Source organism: Pogona vitticeps, chromosome 5 (assembly GCF_051106095.1).
Source record: "Pogona vitticeps strain Pit_001003342236 chromosome 5, PviZW2.1, whole genome shotgun sequence".
In the NCBI taxonomy this organism is placed as follows: Eukaryota; Metazoa; Chordata; class Lepidosauria; order Squamata; family Agamidae; genus Pogona; species Pogona vitticeps.
In genome coordinates this window covers 152,303,708-152,325,648 of record NC_135787.1, presented here as the reverse complement: position 1 = coordinate 152,325,648, position 21,941 = coordinate 152,303,708, and the positions used below count along the sequence as shown (strand labels likewise).

Genomic DNA, 21,941 nt, shown 5'->3' with positions numbered 1-21,941 from the left:
ACTTTCTTGGTGAGAAAAGCAGAATACAGACTATAAACTCTGCAACTATATGAAAAAGTGGAGAATGCTGATGGACAAAGATGAACCTCAAAATTGAAAAGTACCCTGTTTTCTTGTTGTAAAACTAAATGCGGAATTAGAAGGCACTCAACCCCTTTTAAAATAATGTATCCTGCACAAAGGAGATAACTCCTAGCGGAAAAAAGGATGACTGAGCAAACAGGTATTTATGCTTCACCATCCCTCTACATTTCCTTCTCACAAATAATGATCCAATGTAACCTACTACAACTTAGAAAATGAACAACACCAGCACTTGGTTATATCCTGAGAGGTGCTGAACAGATGGTCAGTTACCTCCTCGTGAGCTTCTGAGAGGAAAGAACATGATTTCACTTCCTGTCTGTCCTCTCAATAATTGATTGGTGATATCAAATGTTTGTTGTTGTTTAGTCGTTAAGTTGTGTCCGACTCTTCATGACCCCATGGACAAGAGCACGCCAGGCCATCCTGTCCTCCACTGCCACCCAGAGTTGGGTCAAATTCATGTTGGTAGCTTCGATGACATTGTCCAGCCATCTTATCCTTTGTCTTCCCCTTCTCCTCTTCCCTTCACACTTTCCCAACATCAGGGTCTTTTCCAGGGAGTCTTCTCTTTTCATGAGATGGCCAAAGTATTGGAGCCTCAGCTTCAGGACTTGTCCTTCCAGTGAGCACTCAGGGTTGATTTCTTTCAAAATGGATAGGTTTGTTCTCTTTGCAGTCCAGGGGACTCTCAAGAGTTTCGTCCTGCACCACAATTCAAAAGCATCCATTCTTCGGCAGTCAGCCTTCTTTATGGTCCAGCTCTCACTTCCATACATCGCTACTGAACAGACTTACAATATCAGATATCAAACATAACAACATTAAAAGTATGTTCAAATATGGGATATCTTCATTTGCTCCACTATATATCTGGCTCTCTGACAGAGGTAGCAAAAATTACTTTTTTTGGACTGAAAATCTTGGAACTGTTCTTCCAAAACAACTGCTTTTCCAGTCTCAGGTCATTGCTCCGCACATGGGCCTCTGGTGTGCCATTACTTAGGTTTATTAAGGGCCCTTCCCCGCCATTTACAGATCCAAAATCTTTGGCATCAAATGTCTTCCCATGACACTAGAGCAGATTTCCCCCCCAGTACATCAACCACCCTGCAAGAATTTTAGTTTTACTGAAATCAACAGACATTTCTAGTACATATTTATGAGTCTACTTTAGGGGTGGGCAATTACTTTCTATAGAGAGCCACATGAAAAATCTGAACGGTGTTCGGGGGTGGGTAGTAATAGGCCCCCAATTTGTGGGTAGTAATAGGCCCCCATTGGGTGAGGCCCTGCGGTGAACGAACTACAAGGCTGACATAGTTAACTCCCTAAACTTTTTAGGGAGTTTACTATGTGAGCATTGTAATTCGTTCACCACGGGGGGGGGACCAACACTAAGCTAACTCACCTGTCCTCTGTTTCCCTGCGGCCTTCCGCTCCAACTGTCTTCTATCCCATGCAGGCGACGTGATGTGTCATCACGTCGCCTATGCCAGGATCGCTTCTGGCCTCTTGAGCTGCAGGCTCCACAGCCTGTTTTGCTTATTGCCGTGATGGGTGACCGGAGCTAGAACTCTGGTTCACTCAGTGGCGATGGGCGGGCCGGGCAGGAACGGTGATGGGCGGGCCAGACAGGAGCGGCGACAGGCAGGCCAGACTGGAGCAATGACCGGCGGGCTGGACAGGAGTGGCTCTAAGGCTGTATGTGGCCCGCGAGCCGCACTTTGCCCAGGTCTGGTCTACTTCTATGGTTCAACTAGCATCAGATTTTGATTCCACCCTCTGGTTAGCGTGATAAGCAAAAATGTTCTCAGGTACCACTCCTAATCAGTAACTAAAATCTCCAGTCAGCTCCTGCTCCTTTTCAACAGGAAATGGAGTTGGGAGAGGAAGACTCCATCAACCGTTGCTTGGTGTTGCAAAAGGGGAGGGATCTCTGTTACCTTTATCCAAGCAGCAGTTGAAATGAAATACATCTCACCTACTTTTGTTGCTGAAAGGGTTTACAGAATTGAGAGTTGCCTTTGCTGTTGAGAGGAGGCACTTGCTGCTAACCAGCAAGTTGAAAGGGACCTGACAACCACAATTTTTAATTTGGCAAGCAAGGACAGCCAAATATTGCGGATTCCTGGTGAAGTAAAACCGGTCCTAAGCTCTTAACATACAAACCTATAGAGAGTTAAAGGGATGGTGGAGACAAGAGGGCAAAAGTAAGCCATGCCCTCCCAAGTTTCCCATCTATGCAGATGCTCAGACAGAGCACAAATATCTACAATATACTTACAGGGCTCCCATGACTAGGAACGCTATAATACCAGATAGGGTTCCTATGAGTTCTGTTGTCATATTCAGCTGAAACAGAAAACCACTTATAGAACTCTCCACGGAACTTCATGTTCAGTTCATGAAGGTCTCTATTACTTCAAGCTGCATAGGGATGTTGGGTGGATGAGACGCATTTACTCATCAGTGCAACATCTATTTAGCTCTCCAAGAGTTGAGGCAAATACTTGTGTAACACTACAGTGGCCCATGAATCCTTAATTACCAGCATTTTGTTATCACAGTAATACAGCATCTACCACATTCACAAAAGTGGCATTTATATTAATTACATACAATATAAATTAATGGCAGCTCTTCAAAGTCAAAAGAGGGCAAAAAAGAGATGAGAAAGTTGGAACAGATTATAACATTTAGGGTATTCAGAAAAAAGTTGTATGTAGGGATAAATGAGTGAGACTTACAAAATTAACATGTGGTGAACAACACACAGAGAAACAAATTTTTCTTTCTCTCTCATATCACACCAATAGGATAGAGTATTAAGGATAGACCACAAATATATTAAGGATATACCAGTACGACAGAATATGAAGGACAGACCTCCACTTATATTTAAGCAATATACTGTAATTTGCTACCACAAGATAGGATGATGGCCAGTGATTTAGACACATGTCTTTAAAAGGGACTTAGTCACATTTATGCCAACCAATGAACACTGAAATGAGGATAATTTTTTACAAAAACATGTGCACTCTGCTGCCATTTAATTGTGTGGCCTTTCCTTATCTCCTAGGTGTCAGGCTGAAAAGGAGGTCTGATTACAGAACTCTTCCTGGATGTCAACAAATCCTTCAGTACTGTGGCTCTACCACTCATTATACTGTTGAAAATAGGATGAGGTGGAAGAGAGGAATGGGGGAGGGGGCCAATATGTGCAAAATCCTGTGGTCTCCTGTTGCCCCAATGTGTTCCCAAACAGAGTCTGAATATGCTAGCCTGAAAGGTAGCATGCAAATATTTTTCTGTTAGAGACAGTAAGGGGATAGACCAAAACAGCTACCCAACAGAGCAGGGCTTAGGATGTAGTGTTTCTCTTGTCGACTTTCTCCGACTTTAGGGTTGCCTGAATCCCTGAGGTTTAGAGTTTAAAAATCAAATCTACAAAAATCAAAATAAATTGAGAAGCACATGTCCTATCTGCCAAATCAAGGTTAATAATGTGTTTGTAATCATATATGTTTAAAAGAAAATAGGTGTTTATAGACTGCTACTAAATTAGAATTGGGATTTAAAAAAAAATACTTTGGAATAGTTTGACATTTTTCCAGTTCCCCTTGGCTGCAAAATGATCTGGTATCATGACCATACTTTTTGTATTATCTCATATTAGAGAAAAGTAGTTGGTGTGGATACAGAAGATGAATAAATCACAGCACACATTTGGTATGGTTAAACTGTGGCCACAATGTATTTAACTGCTTGAACAAACATTCATAACTGTAATGGATTAAAGCAGAACAACCCTGTGAGATATCACCTGACAGCACTGGGCCAACAATCATTCAAATATGGTTCGTCTACAGCATACGTGGAAAGCTAACCCCAAGCCCTTCCTTTTGGTAAAAGTTACAAAACTTGGGTAGTCACCAGAATCTAATTGTCTTCATCCAGAGTTTTAGATACTGACAAAGATAGGCTCAATAGGTACATGTATATAAATGAGGTACATGTATATATAAATGAGGTAGGTCACTTTCTTTTTAGATTTTGAGTTTCATATATGCCCCAAGTAGTTATTCAAATTAATAACTAAGCAATTTCTCCTCAAGTGAAGAAATGCTCTCAGAAGAAGAAGAAGAAGAAGAAGAAGAAGAAGAAGAAGAAGAAGAAGAAGAAGAAGAGATCTAACACAGAGATGGGAAAGATCTGTGAATGAAATTCAAAACCTGAAATGGCTAAAAAGAAGGAAAAAAATCAATCTGTAACTTCCCAAATGAGTATTTCCAGCTGAAGGGGTTTCTGTTTTTGGGTGATGGATTCTGGAAGAGCTTCCCCCCCCACACAAGCAAAACCACTGCTTCCCTTTTTTGGACAAAATAGGCTCCCAATTTATGGTTGTTGCTTTGAACATGTGCTCTGGGATGCCCATAGAGGCTACAAAAATGCTAGTAATGGGGGCTGACTTCCACTGGAATTAATGTGACATGATTTAGTCAAAGTTTTAGCCTGTCAAAATAAAAAAATCTCAGAAATCCTCTATGTCAATGCAGTCTTCTTCCTCTCCTCCCAATTCATCTTTCATCCAGGTTTAATGCCTTAGATTTATTGCTTGTGAAACTCTGACTCATACATGAAAAGCTGTGCTGGACAAAAGTCTCTCTAGTCAATCATCCTGATTCCTACTTGGCCAATGAAATAGAGAACCCACCAGCAGGATAGCAGAGCAATAGACAGCTTGTGCTCCTTTTCTTTGTCTGCCCAATTGTGCTGCTCAGAGTTGTGCAGGCAGGGGGAGAAAGAATGCCCCATATGACATATAGCTATTTTCAGGAGATCACCAGTGATTCTGGTTGCATGTGATTCCAAGTATAATCAAAACAATGAGAAATGGGAAAGTCAATATGCTATTTAGTGCAGAGCTATAATTCACATGGGGATGTGGTGGCGCTGCGGGTTAAACCGCAGAAGCCTCTGCTGCAGGTTCAGAAGACCAGCAGTCATAAGATCGAATCCACGCGATGGAGTGAGCGCCCGTCGCTTGTCCCAGCTCCCGCCAACCTAGCGGTTCGAAAGCATGCAAATGCAAGTAGATCGATAGGGACCACCTTGGTGGGAAGGTAACAATATTCTGTGTCTAAGTCGCACTGGCCCTGTGACCACAGAAGATTGTCTTCGGATAAAATGCTGGCTCTATGGCTTGGAAACGGGGATGAGCACCGCCTCCTAGAGTCGAACACGACTGGACAAAAAATTGTCAAGGGGAACCTTTACCATTACCTTATAATTCACATATGCAAAACTCCATAAACACCTCACAGTAAAAAACCCAAAAACAAAGAATAGTAGGAGTTACAAAAAACAAACAAACAAAAAACAGTGGCAGCAGCAACAACTAGAATCTTTCAAGTAATATACTTAGGAAAACAAAAAGGTTTCAACAGTGGATGAAACAACAGTGTTGTGTTGTTATGTACTGGTCAAGTTGCTTCCAACTTATGATGACCCTATGAATTATCTATCTTCAAAAAGTTCTGTCCAGCTCAGTTTTTGCAAACTCAAGCCCACGGCTTGCTTTAGGGAGTCAATCCAACTCGTATTTAGTTTCTGCTTTTTCTGCTGCCTTCAATCTTTCCCAGAACCATTGTCTTTTTCAGCAAATCCTGCCTTCTCATGATGTGCCCAAAGTATGAAAGCCTCAGTTTCATCATGTTTGCCTCAGGGATAGTTCAGCGGTGTGTTAGCACCAACAATTTTAGCTAGCAGTGGTATTCCACAGTTGGGATGCAACAACAGTGAAGACACTCTTCCTTCTTGACACATAAAGCACCTAAACAACACAGAGACATGCCTCTTCAGGGTTCTCAAGTCACAGGCAGGCTGATATATTAGAATTCCAACAAATTAAGGGGTTCCAGACCATTAGGACTTTAAAGGTAAGCAAGCACCAGTGCTTAGAGTTGGGCTGGGAAGTGTATAGAATTAGTGTAGCTTTTTCACAATTTAACCTTTTATTTAGATAAACCTCAAGATCTATTTGTTACAGGCCAGGGTCTGTTTGTTATATAGGAACATAACAGTCATGCTGGATCAAACAAAAGTCCAATATTTTGTTATGTATATATATATGTATATATGTATGTATGTATGTATGTGTGTGTGTGTGTGTGTGTGTGTGTGTGTGTGTGTGTATGTATATATATATGTATATATGTATATATATGTATATATGTATGTATATATATGTATATATATGTGTGTGTATATATATATATATTTATATGTGTGTGTGTGTGTGTGTGTGTGTGTGTATATATATATATGTATGTATATATGTATATATATGTATGTATGTATGTATATATGTATATATGTATATATGTATATATGTATATATGTATATATATATATGTATATGTATATGTATATATGTATATATGTATATATGTATATATATAAACAATGGGAAATGGGAAATTTATATAATGCTAATACATTAGCCTTATATAAATCATTATCTGTGCAGAGAAAAAATTGTTTCAGGCAGCCCATATACTGAGATATACAACCAAGAAATTTACATGTGCTAATGGTTAAATTAAATCAAAGATGCTATCATGTTAGTTGGTTTCAGCATGTGTAAAAACAAAAAACAAAACGAAAATTATTGTATTGTGGCATCTCAGGATTGTAACTCACAAAACTTCATGATGATTCAAGTCTGATAGTCTTTAAGATGCCACAATATTTATGTTTTGTTTTGTTTTTGCTACACAAAATGAAATCAAATCCTATTTATCTTTACAGGCAACGTGCCTGACTGTGTTTATGAGAAAGGAATAAATAGGGATATGGAACCTATGACACTCCAGATTTGAACTAAAGCTCCCATTATCCTCTACCAGTGCCCATGCTACATAGAGCTGATGGGAACTGGCGTCCAGCAAGAATAGGTTCAGCATTACTTAGACCAAAGATAGTAACAAGGAGGAGCAGGTTCAGTCTGAAAGGTGATATGGCACTAGTTGTCAGTCAAGCAGATATCTATGGTAATTCAGTTGTTTCTGCATGGCTGAAAGAGACAGTTTTAGCCATTTTGAACAACTAGTAAAGTAATCTAGTCTACACTTTACCTCTAATACTTTTGTAAATATTTCCCCTCCAAAAATTAACTTTATAATTTATTCAATATTAAAATGTTTGGATCATTTCATATACTTTATTCCAGTAATCCTTACAATAGCCTCTAATTATCAGCATCATTATTAGTCCCATATGATGAGTGAAGCTTAGCTGAAGACTACCTAGTGAACAGAAATCAGGGCTGAACTGACTTTTAAATCAATGACTTCCAGCTCACAGCTGATGCTCTTAACCATTAAACTATAAAGGCTCTCTGCTTACATATTGATTGCATTCTTATTCAGCTATGAAATTAACACAGAAGGAAAATATGAAAATGTACAAGAGAAACATCTTCAAATGTTGTTAATATTAGAACATCCAGAAGTCCTCTACAGAAAACAAAAACTGAATCGTTCACTTTGATATGCTTTCAGAAATAACCATTTAAGACAGAATTAATCATTAGTAATGTAAAACAGATCACATATGGAGAAAAGATGATACACTCCAGTGGGTTCTATTAATTGCAAATGATATGTGGGCCACCAAGTTGTACACATGTGAAAGATTCAGCTGGATGCCAGATATATATGCTCTCTCTCCCAGAAGAGTGTGATAGAACAGGGTGGGAGGCCATCAAAATCACTGAATGTATAAGCACTTCTCTGGGGTTCTTTCTACTTTCCTTTCCTTTCTCACATGGACAAGGTTTCACGTCAAGCTTCTAAAAGACACACATTATTTGGCCATATGAAATTCAGCACTACTGATAAAATTCAAATCTCATGTCAACCATTTCCATAAAACTTTCCACAATTAATCCCTAGCTCTTCAATGATTTACTACTGTATATACTGCAAATATAATATATTAATATTAAATACAAATAGGGTCAAGATGTTGTCATCTTCTCACAAGTTTTGAATATTGTATAGTTGTATTGGGCTCAATCCACAATTAATGCTTGGAGCAGGCTTATTGAAACCAAGGCATTCAGTGGAGCTATCCTAAACATGACTACGTCTAGACCTAGTTCACTGATACATGAAATCAGAAGTCAATGTCAATATTTCTTGTGCAAAAAAAAAATCACAACACATGTTGTTTAGTCATTAAGTCATGTCCAACTCTTCATGACACAACACATAAATTATTATAAATGATCTATTTTCACATAGAATCTATTTCTAGAGCACATATTAGAGTCAATATACACCTCCAGATATTTTAATGTAAATCAAGTAACTGTTATTAGAAAGACACTCATACCTAAACCTATAGAAAAAAATATTAATAAATATGAAATCTCTGAGCAACTTTTCTGAAGGAAAAATATGGAAGAAATATGATTCCCTGACACAAAGGTAGTCATCCCTTCTAGAAATATCGGTCTGCCATTGGCAATAAATATTTTGTGTGTGTGTGTTCTAAATATTTAAGCAAAGTAGCCCTTGATAGCAATAATCAACGTCTGTCAGAAAAGTCATGTGGCATTATTGGAATAAGAAAAATGTGTATATTAAGCAAGCCATTGTTCAAATGAAAAAGAAATATTCTGAGAGCAGTATTTCCCCTAGCAAGCAACTTCACTTAGCTAACAAAAGAATTACACAGTTCCTACGATGTATCTTTCTGACAAGAAAAGAAATTCCCAAGTAGATTAATAAGATATTATATTTACACCACCAATGCTTTTAAAAGTTATCATTTTTAAAATAAAAAGTTAGTTATGTCTACAACTGTTTGAAATAAATGTATTGAAAAATGCCATTAACATCTACAAAATAACATATAAATTGGGCACAGTGCTTTCAAAGAAGAGAAAGCCTAATGTGCTAATACACTGTTACCTATTTTGAGATGCAATTTGTATCATACACTTTAACGGGAATAGTTGCTCACCAAGATTTCTACTGCTAGATTTCTTTGCTTTCATTTTATGTGCTCTCCTTAGCATCAGCTGAGCTGTGGATATGTCTTTAAAACCCCTAAAAGAGAGGTGAAAATTATTGAGCAAACAGAAATATCCATGTACTAAAAATATAGGCTGATATCCATAAAACCTCTAGCCAGGCTACTTAAAGAGCTTCATGTACACATATAAGAGCTACCTCCCCCCCTCTTTTGATTATAATAATTATGCTCCAATAAATAACACTCTAAAGGATATTAGTTTTTCAGAGTCTGCTTTTCAGAAAGAGTAAATGACAAGTAAAAAGAAGAGGATCTAGATAGCTTGGACGCATATAAAAACATGTGTAACTTTTTGGAACCCATATACAGTATTCCTCCCCCCCCCCCCCAATAGTACAAGACAATAGTTTATATTTCAGAGGCTATGCCTGGCATAAGATCTAATCCTCCATAAAGCTCCATTAGTGTTTGCTGTTGAAGTTAAAAAAAATAATAATGTATGCTCATTTATACAAAATTACATCAATGTTGGTCACACACAGGGTAAGCAATGTTATGGGTGTATTTCACAACTGTGTGTGACCAAATGACTAAAGTCCTCTTGCATAAATTAACCTATGTAAACTGAATGAAGTCAGAAACAGGCATGTTTAATTTAGATTGGTTGTTGTGGGTTTTTCGGGCTCTTTGGCTGTGTTCTGAAAGTTGTTCTTTCTGACGTTTTGCCAGTCTCTGTGGCTGGCATCTTCATCATCTCTCAATTAATTTAGATTAATTGAAAGCTTCCTTTCTCTTCTCTTTCAGATTATGAGACGCTCTAGGGCTCCCTTTCATCCTGGAGAAACCTTAGTGTTTCTCAGGTTTGGGGAAGCCTTTAATAGTAAAAAAACCCACCACTGGATCATCAGCCCATCAGCACTTGTACTACATCCTCGGTAGAAGGTGACTAATGGTTATGCCAATGCAGCATTATATGACACTGCAGCAGAAATATTTCTGATTAGGATGTCAAGAACTAATATAGTTTTTACTAAAACTTGAACTCAAGCCTAGGTACTGCTACCAAATTTTTTAAGGTGTTAGAATGCTAAATCAAACATACCATTCTTCTGAAATTTCTTCTTCTTTTTCCATTCTTGACACTGACTTTTTGAGGGGTCTCAAAGTGGAGAACTGTGAAGGAGCATTCTTCTCTGACCTCAGAAGAGGAAGCAAAAACCATTGAAATCTAGCCCAGTACCATAAATTTCTGCTGTATTTGCTGAGCTCTAAAGTGCCTATGCTTTCTGGATCTCAGAAATAAAATCTATTTTAATTCTCCAGGAAGACTTTATCTTGGAGAGCAATAAAAGTCAGACAACTGCATGAAATGTTTACACTTCAGTTATGTGAAACATATTTAAAGTTTTTTTTCTACAAAGGAATGCAGAGCTGTAAGAAATCCTTCTACCTTTATCTGTCTTTGATATCTGCATTTTAGGGCCTATTTAATTTTTTTTAAATTAAGATTTGAGTTTCTAGTTATTTTATGCTGCTAAAAAAGATTAATGAATAAACATCAGCTTATTGAAGAGCTACTATTCTACAAATCATTTGTGTCATATTAGATATTTGTTAAGCTCCTTTGTTAAGCTTACAACCTAATTAATCACATGATTTAAAATGGCAAGGCAGCAACAAGAAATTCTAATTACTTTTCCAGTTCATTTTCTGGTTCTTGTTAGTGTGCAGTTAAATAAAAGCCAGAAACATTTAAAGTAATTCATTTTACTTACCTCTTACTAATCTGACTGTTTTCCAGCAAGAAGGATTTTGTTTTTTCCCCAACCTGCCAGGTATTATGAGGAAAGTGTGTTAAGTGATGTGGCTTGTTTTCACATCTTGCAGTTTCATTATGCTTGAAAACAAGGAAAGAAAAATATTGAAATAAATAGCTCTTTTCAGACTGAACTTGAAGAAGACATGGCTCACACATCATGTTTATTTATATAACACATACATAGGATATTTACACTTAGGTTCAAGACAATGTACAGGTAAATTTTGAACTGAACAAAATTCTAAAACTGAAAAAAAAACAAACCCCACCAACCCAATCCCACAACATAAATGACTTTCCAGGAAACTGGAAAACTGGAAAATGGTTCCACAGCTGTTGGATAAACCCTGTAATGGCAGCATTTCTGGCAAGTGAGGCTCTCAGTTCTTGCAGTACCTCTTCTTCAGATATAAAACAAGAGCTGACTTGAGAAATATAATTGGTAAAGCAACTGATAACAGGAAAGGGTGGTTTTTTAAGATAGGTGGGCCTCTGGTTACAAGGAGCTTGAAGAATTAAGACTTGAACCATTCACTGGAACAAGAAGCATGTTAAGTGCCCGCACAGGTGATGTGACACAGGGTGGACATGCTCACATGTCTCAAGATTTAGTTTCATCTTTAAGTCAGTCCTTCATTGCAAATCATTTCAATGGTAGGTTGCTTTCTGATTGTGTGGACCTTTCTCATGTGCTGTCAGAATTAAAGGGGGAAAAAGGAGGAAAACAAAGGACAAAATGTCATGATGCCTTAAAGATTGATGCATTTGCTTCAGTATGAGCGTTCCTGGATCATATCCACTTCCTCAGACAAATTCACAAGTGGATTGTGATCCGTAACTGGTTAGTCTTTAAAGTGTCTCCTCCTCCTCCTCTTCTCCTCTTTGTCCCCCAACGTGTTAAATTTTGTTAACATGTTCAAAGAGTAACACAGCTGCTTCTTAGAAAATTTCATCACCCTTGCACAACAGTTAGCATAACCTGATACACAGGCATTCAGGATTTCACGGAAAGTTTCTTATTCAAGCAGTTATGTTTTCAGGAATATATAGGGTTAGTTAAGAAAATACAAACGATAAGACAGACCTATGTGAAAAACTATGCTAGAAATCATGCTGGGTACAAGGACATTCAACAAACAAAGCAACATACCATGAGAGTAAATCAATGAGTAAACCAGCCTTCTTCTACTTTGCAAAGTCTAAATTTACCAGTCATGATGAAATATGAGAGCTACATGTATACATAGGAGTGGACCTTATAAAATTGGGAGCTTGTTTGAGGTTTTCATCACAGCTGCATGTTGCAGAAACAAGATGCATTTTAAGCTGTGAAGCTGGCCTTTGTTGCAGTATAAGCAGTCTTGGTGGAAACTTCAAAGAAACATCCGGCTGTGTGCACAATTCTCCCCCGTGCACACATTCCATTTTATTGGATCACAGCCACAGACTTTAACAGGATCCAGTCATTTTGCAATAATCTGGAATACACTTAGCCATCCCAGTGTACCTAAGATATGAGCAGGTTATGCTCTGGAAGCAGTTTGAAATTCAAATTAAAGCTACAGTAAATGGCTGTTGGCACCCTGAACTTAAACACGTTTACTTGAAATTGGGCCATTCTAAGGAAATGTGTTTAAAACAAGAGTGCCAGGCTTGCATTTAATTACTCCTATGGAAGAAAAATTAACATACATTAGGCATATACTGCCTACAGTTTATGACTATTCTGTTTTACAGCGAGTGCAAATATTGTTGGGAACATATTGCATAACATAAAGAAAGCGGAAACTTTTGAATTTATGGAATAGCTAACAGACTTTATAGTTCAGTAGTTTTGTGCTGTTCTGAAAATCCACAGCTGTTGCCATACAACACAGACCAGTATTTTTAAAACACTAGCCATTTTTAATTCACTGCCAAAAGTGCAGCTGAGGCACATCATCTTTCTTTTTCTTTTTGCTACCGTGAAGTACAGTGTTGAAAGAAATCCAAAATAAAGGTGTGTGTAGGGGTGAATTAAGCAAATGAAAGAAAAGCTACATGACAAATTACATCTGGAGATGAAGAGGAAGTCAGAGACTTCTAAAAGTAATTATGTTTTTTTAGTCAATAAATTGCAATATTAATCACACCAAGTGAAGCAAGATCCCCACAGTAAGGACAAAGGCCAAAGAAGAAAAAAGTTTCAGTGACATGTTACCTTTTGGTCTGAGGATAGTGGTGTTTGTGAAAGGAAGTGGGTAGACTCCAAAGCTGGCCATTCTTCCTCTATGACAGTCTGGATTTAAGAAAAGGCAGTGAAATCAGTAGTGCAGAAATAATACCCATTTCATTTTGATAACTTTTAGAAAATACACCGTTGACTATGTTGCATGCTGCTTGTGATGTTTCCGAGGCTGCTGGTTGGAACTGCTACCAGCAGTATTGCCACACTCATTGAACATGGGGAGAGAAGTTTTGAGAACATATATATATTCAAATCTCCCCTAATTTATGATAGTTCCAATAGGAGGATTCTAGATTCTAAAAGGTTTTTAACTGCTCTTTAGTCTACTTTCACTGAAAAGCCCAGAGCTCACAAAAATTCTGTTACGTCCATGTATATAATCCCATTTAGAATTACAAAATTTTCCAACCATCAGACATTCTAGACATGGTTGTAAAGGCCTGAAGATATCTGCATTATTAAAAGATTCTGGAGGATCCTCTTGTTATCATGACAGCAAAAGAAAAATGATCACTACATGGTGTAACTATGTATAGAAATACTGCCACAAAGAGGAACTCTAGTTGAATGAACAGAAGACTGTCTATCTTAATTCTGTGTTCTTAGGTGCCTTTGCCACACCCTTCTTCCTCTTGACTTTTGCTTCCTTCATGCCTCTTTATTCATTCTGTTGCCTTTATTCATTCTGTTACCTGTTCTATTTCTTAAGGCACTGCAGTTTTCATATTATTATTTTTTCAGACCCCAAATGGAGGCATTTGATTTGTCTTCTTTGCCCATCTCTCCTTCCTCCTTCATAATTTGCTTTCCCTCTGACCTTGGCTTCCTTGGCGCACTTATCTCACAGTATCTGTATCCCACCTTTCTCTCTCCTTCCATTATAATCTATCCTTTTAACCACCAAGAATATCAACTATCAAACTAGGAAGGTGACTGTCAATCTCAACTTTTCATTGTCTCCTGACCTATTCTATTCATGCATCGGATTTTGTTCAAGGCCATAACAAGAGATCTGCTGAAGCAATGGGGCTTCTCCTTCTTATATGCTATATCCACTGTCATCTGCTCTAAAATATCTTCAAACATCAATGCACATTTCGAAGTGAGGTGGGACTTTGTTTGGAGGCACCTAAATCACTTTCCACAGAGGAGCCACAGTAGAAACACAAAAAGGGGGAAATGGCTTTCTCTTTTATGTAAGCGACACATCCTCTGCCAGCGTTACTATGTTTTTACTATATCATAATGTATGCTAGGTTTAATCTAGATCTAGAATCTACAGTCAAGCAGCACTTAAAAGACTAACATTTGAATTGGCATACACTTCAGTAGAATGCAGCCCATTTAATCAGATCTATAGAAAACTGCCCCAGTTAACAGACATTTCTACACATTCTTGAGCTAGAGATATTGACTGTTATCTTGGCAGTGATCATCAACAATAGTAGCTGGGTGATAATATAGCCATCATAGCATAATGAAGCAGACTGTGATGAAAGCCTTTGTCTTACCCATGTTACAAGAAGTAGGTCTTGTATCTGATGAAGAGGACACGAATCAAGAAACTGTACAGTAAATAAAATGTGGTAGTCTTTAAGGCACCACTAGGCACATTGTTTTTGCTGTGACAGACTAACCTGATTTCTCACTGCATATAAAAAACCAGATACATGGGAAAGGAGTACAATAAATCTAGGATGGTGTGGCATTCATTATGCTTGCACTGCTCTTCAGCTATTTCAGAGAAAACCTATCACTTTCTCATGTTTCTTTTACTGGGGATTTTATCTTTTATTCTCTTGCATTTTCTTCCCCAAAATATGGCACTGAAATATCATGTTACAGACCCATTTTCCAGTTTCTGTACCCGGGCATGTGAGGTGGGTGGGTGAGTGTGTAGCCAAAATACCATGGCAGTAAGTGGTGTGACTTTCTTCATTAAACTTAGTGCATGTTTAAATGTATAAAGTTATAAATTAAAAACATGGTTATACATGCAGGCCTTCCCTCCAATCAATTCCTGATTCCTTTTCTAATTTCCCTTATATTCCTTTTTATCTGCTCTGATTGTAATTATTATATATGTTTATGCACATTTTGTTTTTAAATTGTATTTTATTCTTATTATATGCTGGAAGCCGCCTAGAGTGGACTTATAGTCCAGATAGGCGGGATATAAATTAAATAAATAAATAAATAAATAAATAAATAAATAAATAAATATTTCACAATTTATATGCTTCCTGTAGAAACATCAGTGTATGCCTATGTATGCCTGATAAAGCATGGAGCTCCCTTGCACTGTTCCGACTGCTAGGTAATGGTAAAGGTTCCCCTTGACATTTAGTCTAGTTGTTTCCGACTCTAGGGGGCGGTGCTCATCCCTGTTTCCAAGCCATAGAGCCAGCGTTTGTCCGAAGACAGTTCCCATGGTCACGTGGCCGTTGTGACTAGATATGGAACGCCATTACCTTCCCGCCGAGGTGGTACCTATTTATCTACTCGCATTTACATGCTTTCGAACTGTTAGGTTGGCAGGAGCTGGGACAAGCGACAGGAGCTCACTCCATCACGTGGATTCAATCTTACGATTGCTGGTCTTCTGTCCTTGCAGCACAGAGGCGTCTGTGGTTTAGCCTGCAGCGCCATCACATCCAATTGCTAACAAGTTAGCAAAATTCTGATTCTTTATTTGGATCCGGGTCCTTTTCCTTCTACATATGAAGCTTATACATGACTGGCACCTCATTGATCCCTCCATATGCTGGATGCGGCTCGAAAGCTACATTGATTTTTAAAAGAGGTCCTTATTTCAACAAAAGCCCCATAATTTTTAATACCCTCATCTATGCTGTTCCTTGTTATTCTGCCCCTGTTGTCTTTTGAAATGAGAAGTTTTTATAAAACCTTGTTTCCTCAAGTTTGCCATAGTGAAATCTTGTAGGGTTGGTTCTCAACATGAATACAATGGAGTGATTTAAATTAATGCGTTTTTAAAAAACTGGTCAGGATTGCCTGAATTTTATCTAAAATAGTAACTTTTCACAAAGATTCCTAGCTAAACTCCATTAAAAGCAACAACACCAAATATACTGAGACACTAAAGCATATTAGAGTACTTTGTACCTAAAGGAACATCAAGTGACTTTGTCATTACGATTGTTTACAGTATTCAGACTGGAAAACTATTATGAAGACAGAGAAGCAGGCACATCAAACCAGGCAATTCACTACAGTGCCTCCAAATCTTTCATTCTTTCAGATCAGTCTGAAAGTTTACAAAAGTAAAGTACAGGTGTCCAGTTCAGCATTGGGCTTGGCAAGTCAATGTTCAAAGGCTCTTCAGTCTGAAAAGCAGTATCGTCCATGGCTACAATATGTTGGCTAAGGATGTGAGAGTTCAACTCCTGCTCGGCTATGAAGCTCACTGGGTGGTCTTGGGCAAATCACCCCGTCTAACCAATCTCACCCTGTTTAAAGTAAGGTAACCTCATATAACATATGATCTCATTCAGCAAAACAGAAAACACAATATATGATAAATGCAACACACATATTGGGAAGACATCCATTCAGTCAAGTTGCCCTGCCATTATTGTACTTCTCTCAAATGTGTCTTTGATCTGGGTGAATGCATAAACATGTGTATTGGCCCATGAACAAACCTTTCAAATGAATAGATGCTGAAAAAAACGTAGTGATATTGGACTAGAGCTGGTAGAAAACACTTCTGGGCCTTGCAAGTAAAATAAGAAGAATACGTTTGTAGAGAAGGACATGGTGACAAATAAATTGCACTGACCCATACAGAAAGAACCTGGTGCTCAAATGCATGTAGGTTGCTTCCTTTATTCTTATGGTGTGATAAAGAAGGCTGATAATACCTAAGGAAAAGATAACTATCTGTTTTGCAAAACCATGCTGTAAGGCAACCATTCTCAACCTTTTTTTTTTGCCACAGCTATAAACACAATATGAAAGAAATATATGCTGAATCAGTCCTTCACACATCATCTTATAAGGTTTGTTATGTGCATAAATCACATAACAAACCTTATAAGATGATGTGTGAAGGATTGTTTCCAGTCTGTACTCCCCATCAAATGTGCCAGGGACCCCCAGGGGGTCATATGACCCCCACTGAGAATGGCTGCTCTAAGGAATAGGATATTTTAAAAAAAGTAGGCAGGCAACAACATTCTTTCTCAGAGTACAATTAATACATATTTATATGTAACAATTTCCTAGTATTTTAGTTGGAGATGTAGAACACATGGCCAGGATGCCAAGAATGCCTAATTATATATATAAAAAAGTTCCCATCATGATTTTCATGTTTGACAATCTATTTTACTATTTAATTAGTCTTGGTGACAGACTGAAGAGGTCATATGAATTATCGTCACACAATATGAAGTCTATTTTTTTTTATATAATGTTTACTTGGACAGTATTTCAGCTAAAATGTCATTGATTATATATATTTATTATTATAAATTATATAATATATCTATTATATTTATATATTAACTAATTAATTATGTTTTCATAAATATTCTATTCCTCTTAAAAGCTCTGTTGAAATGAGTGTACTAATATCATATTAATAAACAATTTCTTGAACAGTTTCCCCCCTCTTTTTTAAAAAAATCCTCAAATTGGCACATTTTTCTGTGTCATCTTAGGCCACTGTATAGGGGAACGGAAAAATCTAAAGGAAATAAATAGAATAGAACAGAATAAAACAGAATATTAGAAATAATTTACAGCAGTCTTCATATGCTAACTTTCCAAGACTGAGATTGCTTTGGCAGCTTGTGCTAGGATTCTCAGATGTCTATTGAGCAAGGGGAAGGCCTTCCTTAATTATTTATTAATTAAATGTACATGTGCATATTCCCTATGCATGCAAATTATGCTAAAATATCACTGTGCATCTCCCCCCGCCCATTACTGTGGAACCTCTCAGCTGGATTCATCTTTTTGGTCTCATTGTCCTGAATGCAGATATGCTTATTTATCCCAAAATACATCAAAGAAATATAATCCACGCAGTATTCAGATACTTCTTTGCTGCTTAGTAGAATTTATTAATTTTATCACTTTTACCTGTGATGAAAGACCTATTATTCATCACAGGTCTATATATCCTTCACAGAAAACAAACTACCGTATTTTTGCTCCATAAGACGCACCACATTTTTAGGAGAAGAAAACAGGAAAAAATCATCTGTTTTCTTCTCCTAAAAATTGGTGAGCCTTATGGAGAGGTCCATCTTATGGAACACACCCTAGGACCCTTTGGAGGCTCACCCTGCCCCCCCTGGGGTCAGAGGGGGCGAAATAGCCACCTTCTGGGACTCTTCTGAAGCTTCCCAAGCCTAAAAAGAGTTCTAGAAGGTGGTGATTTCACCCCCTCTGGCCTGGCGGGGGGGGCAGGGTGAGACTCCAAAGGGTCCTAGGGTGTGTTCCAGGGTCAGAGGGGGCGAAATCGCCAGGTTCTGAGAGTCTTCTGAAGCTTCCCAAGCCTCAAAAGACTCCCAGAAGCTGGCGATTTTGTCTGCGCTGGCCGTGTGTGGGGGTGGGGGGAGCGTCGCAAGGGTCCTGGAAGGCTCACTCCGACCCTTGTGATGCTCCCCCACCCTCCCCACAGGGCCAGCAGGGCGAAATCGCCAGCTTCTGGGAGTCTTCTGAAGCTTCCCAAGCCTCAAAAGTTTCCCAGAAGCTGGCAATTTCACCTGTGCTGGCCCTGTGCGGGGGTGGGGGAGTGTTGCAAGGGTCCAAGTGAGCCTTCCAGGACCCTTGCGACGCTCCCCCCCACCTGGAAGCTGGCGATTTCACCCGCGCTGGCCCCATGGTGATGGGGGGAGCGTCGCAAGGATCTTGGAAGTCTCACCCAGACACTTGTGACTCTCCCCCCACAGGGCCAGCGGGGACGAAATCGCTGCCTTCACTCCATAAGACGCACAGACTTCCTCCCTCACATTTGGGGGGGGAAGTGCATCTTATGGAGCAAAAAATACAGTATATAACGCCATGCTATGTACTCACAGTAATGGTCATAATGGACTAGATTGAAACTTCCTAGGTAAAAAAGCACATTGGTTTTTTTTTCAAATGCTATAGCCACATATATTTAAATGGGTTGAAAACTGAATAATTAACATTATAAAAATCTTCTTAAGAACGAACTCTTCAGTTTCTAAATGTATTTATTCATTAATAGGTAAGATTACATAGAAGTAAATTTAAAGGAAAAAAGTGGGAATTACCCAGTGATTTGAACTGTGCAACTTTAAGACACTTTAGTCAAAAACTTCAAGAACACTCTTTTTCAATTTAGGAGCAGAAATTAATATTAAAGTGCCCTACTTACTTCATCAAATATGAAATCATCTACATTGATTTCTTTATAGTCTTCCTCTGCTTCATCACTTTTAACAGCTGCCAGAGCACTAGAGAGCTTCTTTCGTAAACGGAAACCTTTCCAGAGTGCCTAACAAAAATGTAAAGCATGTTATATGAGGCCATAGATCAAATCCAAATCCAGATTCTCTATGTTATCCCATTAGGAAGATAAAACATTGTAGGTCCTTTTTTCCCTGTAATAGCTCAATGATCTGTTTTTTGAACTTTATGTGACATTTAAAACTACAAGACAAATTAAATATCAGCACATGTCTACAGTTCAGAATACTCTGGAGGTTTGGCTCAAGTAAGGAGAATGGAATCCTAAAACTCCCTCAACTACAAACCAAGGTCAACTAATTAATTATTTGACAATTCCTTCAGGACCTACTATAAGCTTAGGGGAAGAAGATATATGGAAAAGAATTAAGTGTTAACTTCCACATGACTAAGAATAAAAATAAAAACACACTTAAATGAAACTTTTCCCTGATTACACCTGGCAACATATGTAGACATATCAGCAATTATGTTAGGACGATCATTTTCACCTATGTTATCAATCTCTAGATTAATTTTTGTAAAGACAGAATTTATTTTGTTGGAGAGAGTGCCAGTAACACCCAGCTCCTAAATCCCTAAAAATTTATTAAGGAAAAAACACAGGAAAGATGAAAGAACTTTAAAAAAAAATCAATTAAAAGACCTACCAAAAAGAGAACAAAATTAGGTTTCGTTATAAAGATCACAGAAATGTTTAAATTAATTTTGTTGCTGTATGAATCCATTTTAAAGCAAAAAAAAATTGCTTGCTACAAAGCTCTACAATTAAATTAAAATTAAAATTGTTATTCATCAACACACAAATTCTAAACATTTGTGGAGGAATGTGCTTTTTCAAAAAAATTGTATAACAAAGCAAATTATGTTGACCACTTTAACAGTCTGCTTTTGAGAATATTTATAGTTTTATAAATTAATACATTTTTGTACATTTTTGAAAATTATAGCATTTGTTTTGCTCTTTTATATAATCTAGATATAGTAAAACTAAACAAGTAATCAGTTTTTAATTAAAGTTGAAATTCTATCATAGTGGCTAGCAATGTGGGTTTTATAAATCTGGAAGTGTATTCATTAATTTGAGACTCTTGGAAAGTTTATCTCCAGAATTCAAAAGAAAGAAAAAACAGGATGCCAGTAAAATCATCCCACAGGTGTCAATTTTTGTTAATTGAAGACTTTCTCCCATCCTATGGCCTTGAATGACTTCCTTACAACAAAAAGGATCCCAAGGAGGCAGAGAGCAGGTGCGGATTTGAAAATTTCAGTTTCTGAAAAACTTCTGCACCTGATGTTGTCATATGCTTTAATTAATAATTGTGTGTCATCAAGTCATTTCTGACTTATGGTGACCCTTTTCCCATGGTTTTTCAGGTAGAGAATACACAGAAGTGGTTTTACTGTTCTCTCCTTCTGGGGCGCCCTGGGTCTGTGCAGCTTGCTCAAGGCCATACATGCTATCTCTTCGGAGATGCACGTTGGGCAATTCAACTGCCAACCTCTAGCTCCACAGCCAGATGCCACACTCACTGAATTGCTGGATAGCTCAGTGGCCTAGATCTCTCGCTGGCTTGGAATTCAATTCCTCACTGTGCCTCCTTTGGAGGGGCTGGACTCTATGATCCATAGAGTCCCTTCCAGCTCTGCAGTTCAAAGGTGGTGGTGGTGGTGGTGGTGGTGGTTTGTGGGGGTGCCATTCCCAAGGTTGCTAAGCCACATGGGTGTTCTAGTGAGAGAAAATTCTCCTAGCATCCTGTGGCTGCTTCTGAGGGGAGGAGCTGCCACCATTCCTCCTCTTTCTCATTATCATAGAGAGCTTGCCATAGAGGCCTTTCCTTAGGCCAATCAGAGGGCTTGATTAATTGCCTTTCTCCAGACCAACCCTAATAACATGATGTAACCATTGTCCTATCTGAACTCTGTCTACTATCTGTAATGCTGTCACTACCTGTGACCTTGTAATGTTAATAAAAGGACAGTCTCCTGGGGGCAGGGGAGAGAGAGACCGTGACAGACAGAGGAGAGAGTCGGAAGACTTCTCATTCTGCTTCTTTGCTGAGTCGCCCACCAGGAGTACTGCTGGCAGACATCCATCTGTGTGTGTGGCTGACTTCTTTAATCTATTGCTAAGAGACTCTTTGCTATCCATTATCTGGTGATCACCACAAAGCCCATCAGCCTGCTCGTTGCCTGAACCCAACAGTAGTAGTAGTAGTAGTAGTAGTAGTAGTAGTAGTAGTAGTAGTAGTAGTAGTAGTAGTAGTAGCTGTTGTTGTTGTTGTTGTTATTATC

At 38.2% G+C, this 21,941-nt stretch overlaps 1 protein-coding gene across 2 annotated transcripts in view; it reads right to left on the bottom strand.

The window, feature by feature from the left end:
* The window catches only part of LRRIQ1 (leucine rich repeats and IQ motif containing 1), a 131,092-nt gene that overhangs the window by 39,562 nt on the left and 69,589 nt on the right, over nt 1-21,941 (bottom strand). For both annotated transcript variants that reach the window (XM_020777759.3, XM_020777766.3), the window contains exons 18-22: nt 19,555-19,674; nt 13,152-13,229; nt 10,908-11,029; nt 10,235-10,330; nt 9,121-9,206 (exon numbers count right to left, since the gene is read on the bottom strand). In XM_020777759.3, coding sequence (XP_020633418.3) covers nt 9,121-9,206; nt 10,235-10,330; nt 10,908-11,029; nt 13,152-13,229; nt 19,555-19,674 — 502 coding nt within the window. The remainder of the gene's footprint in view (nt 1-9,120; nt 9,207-10,234; nt 10,331-10,907; nt 11,030-13,151; nt 13,230-19,554; nt 19,675-21,941) is intronic.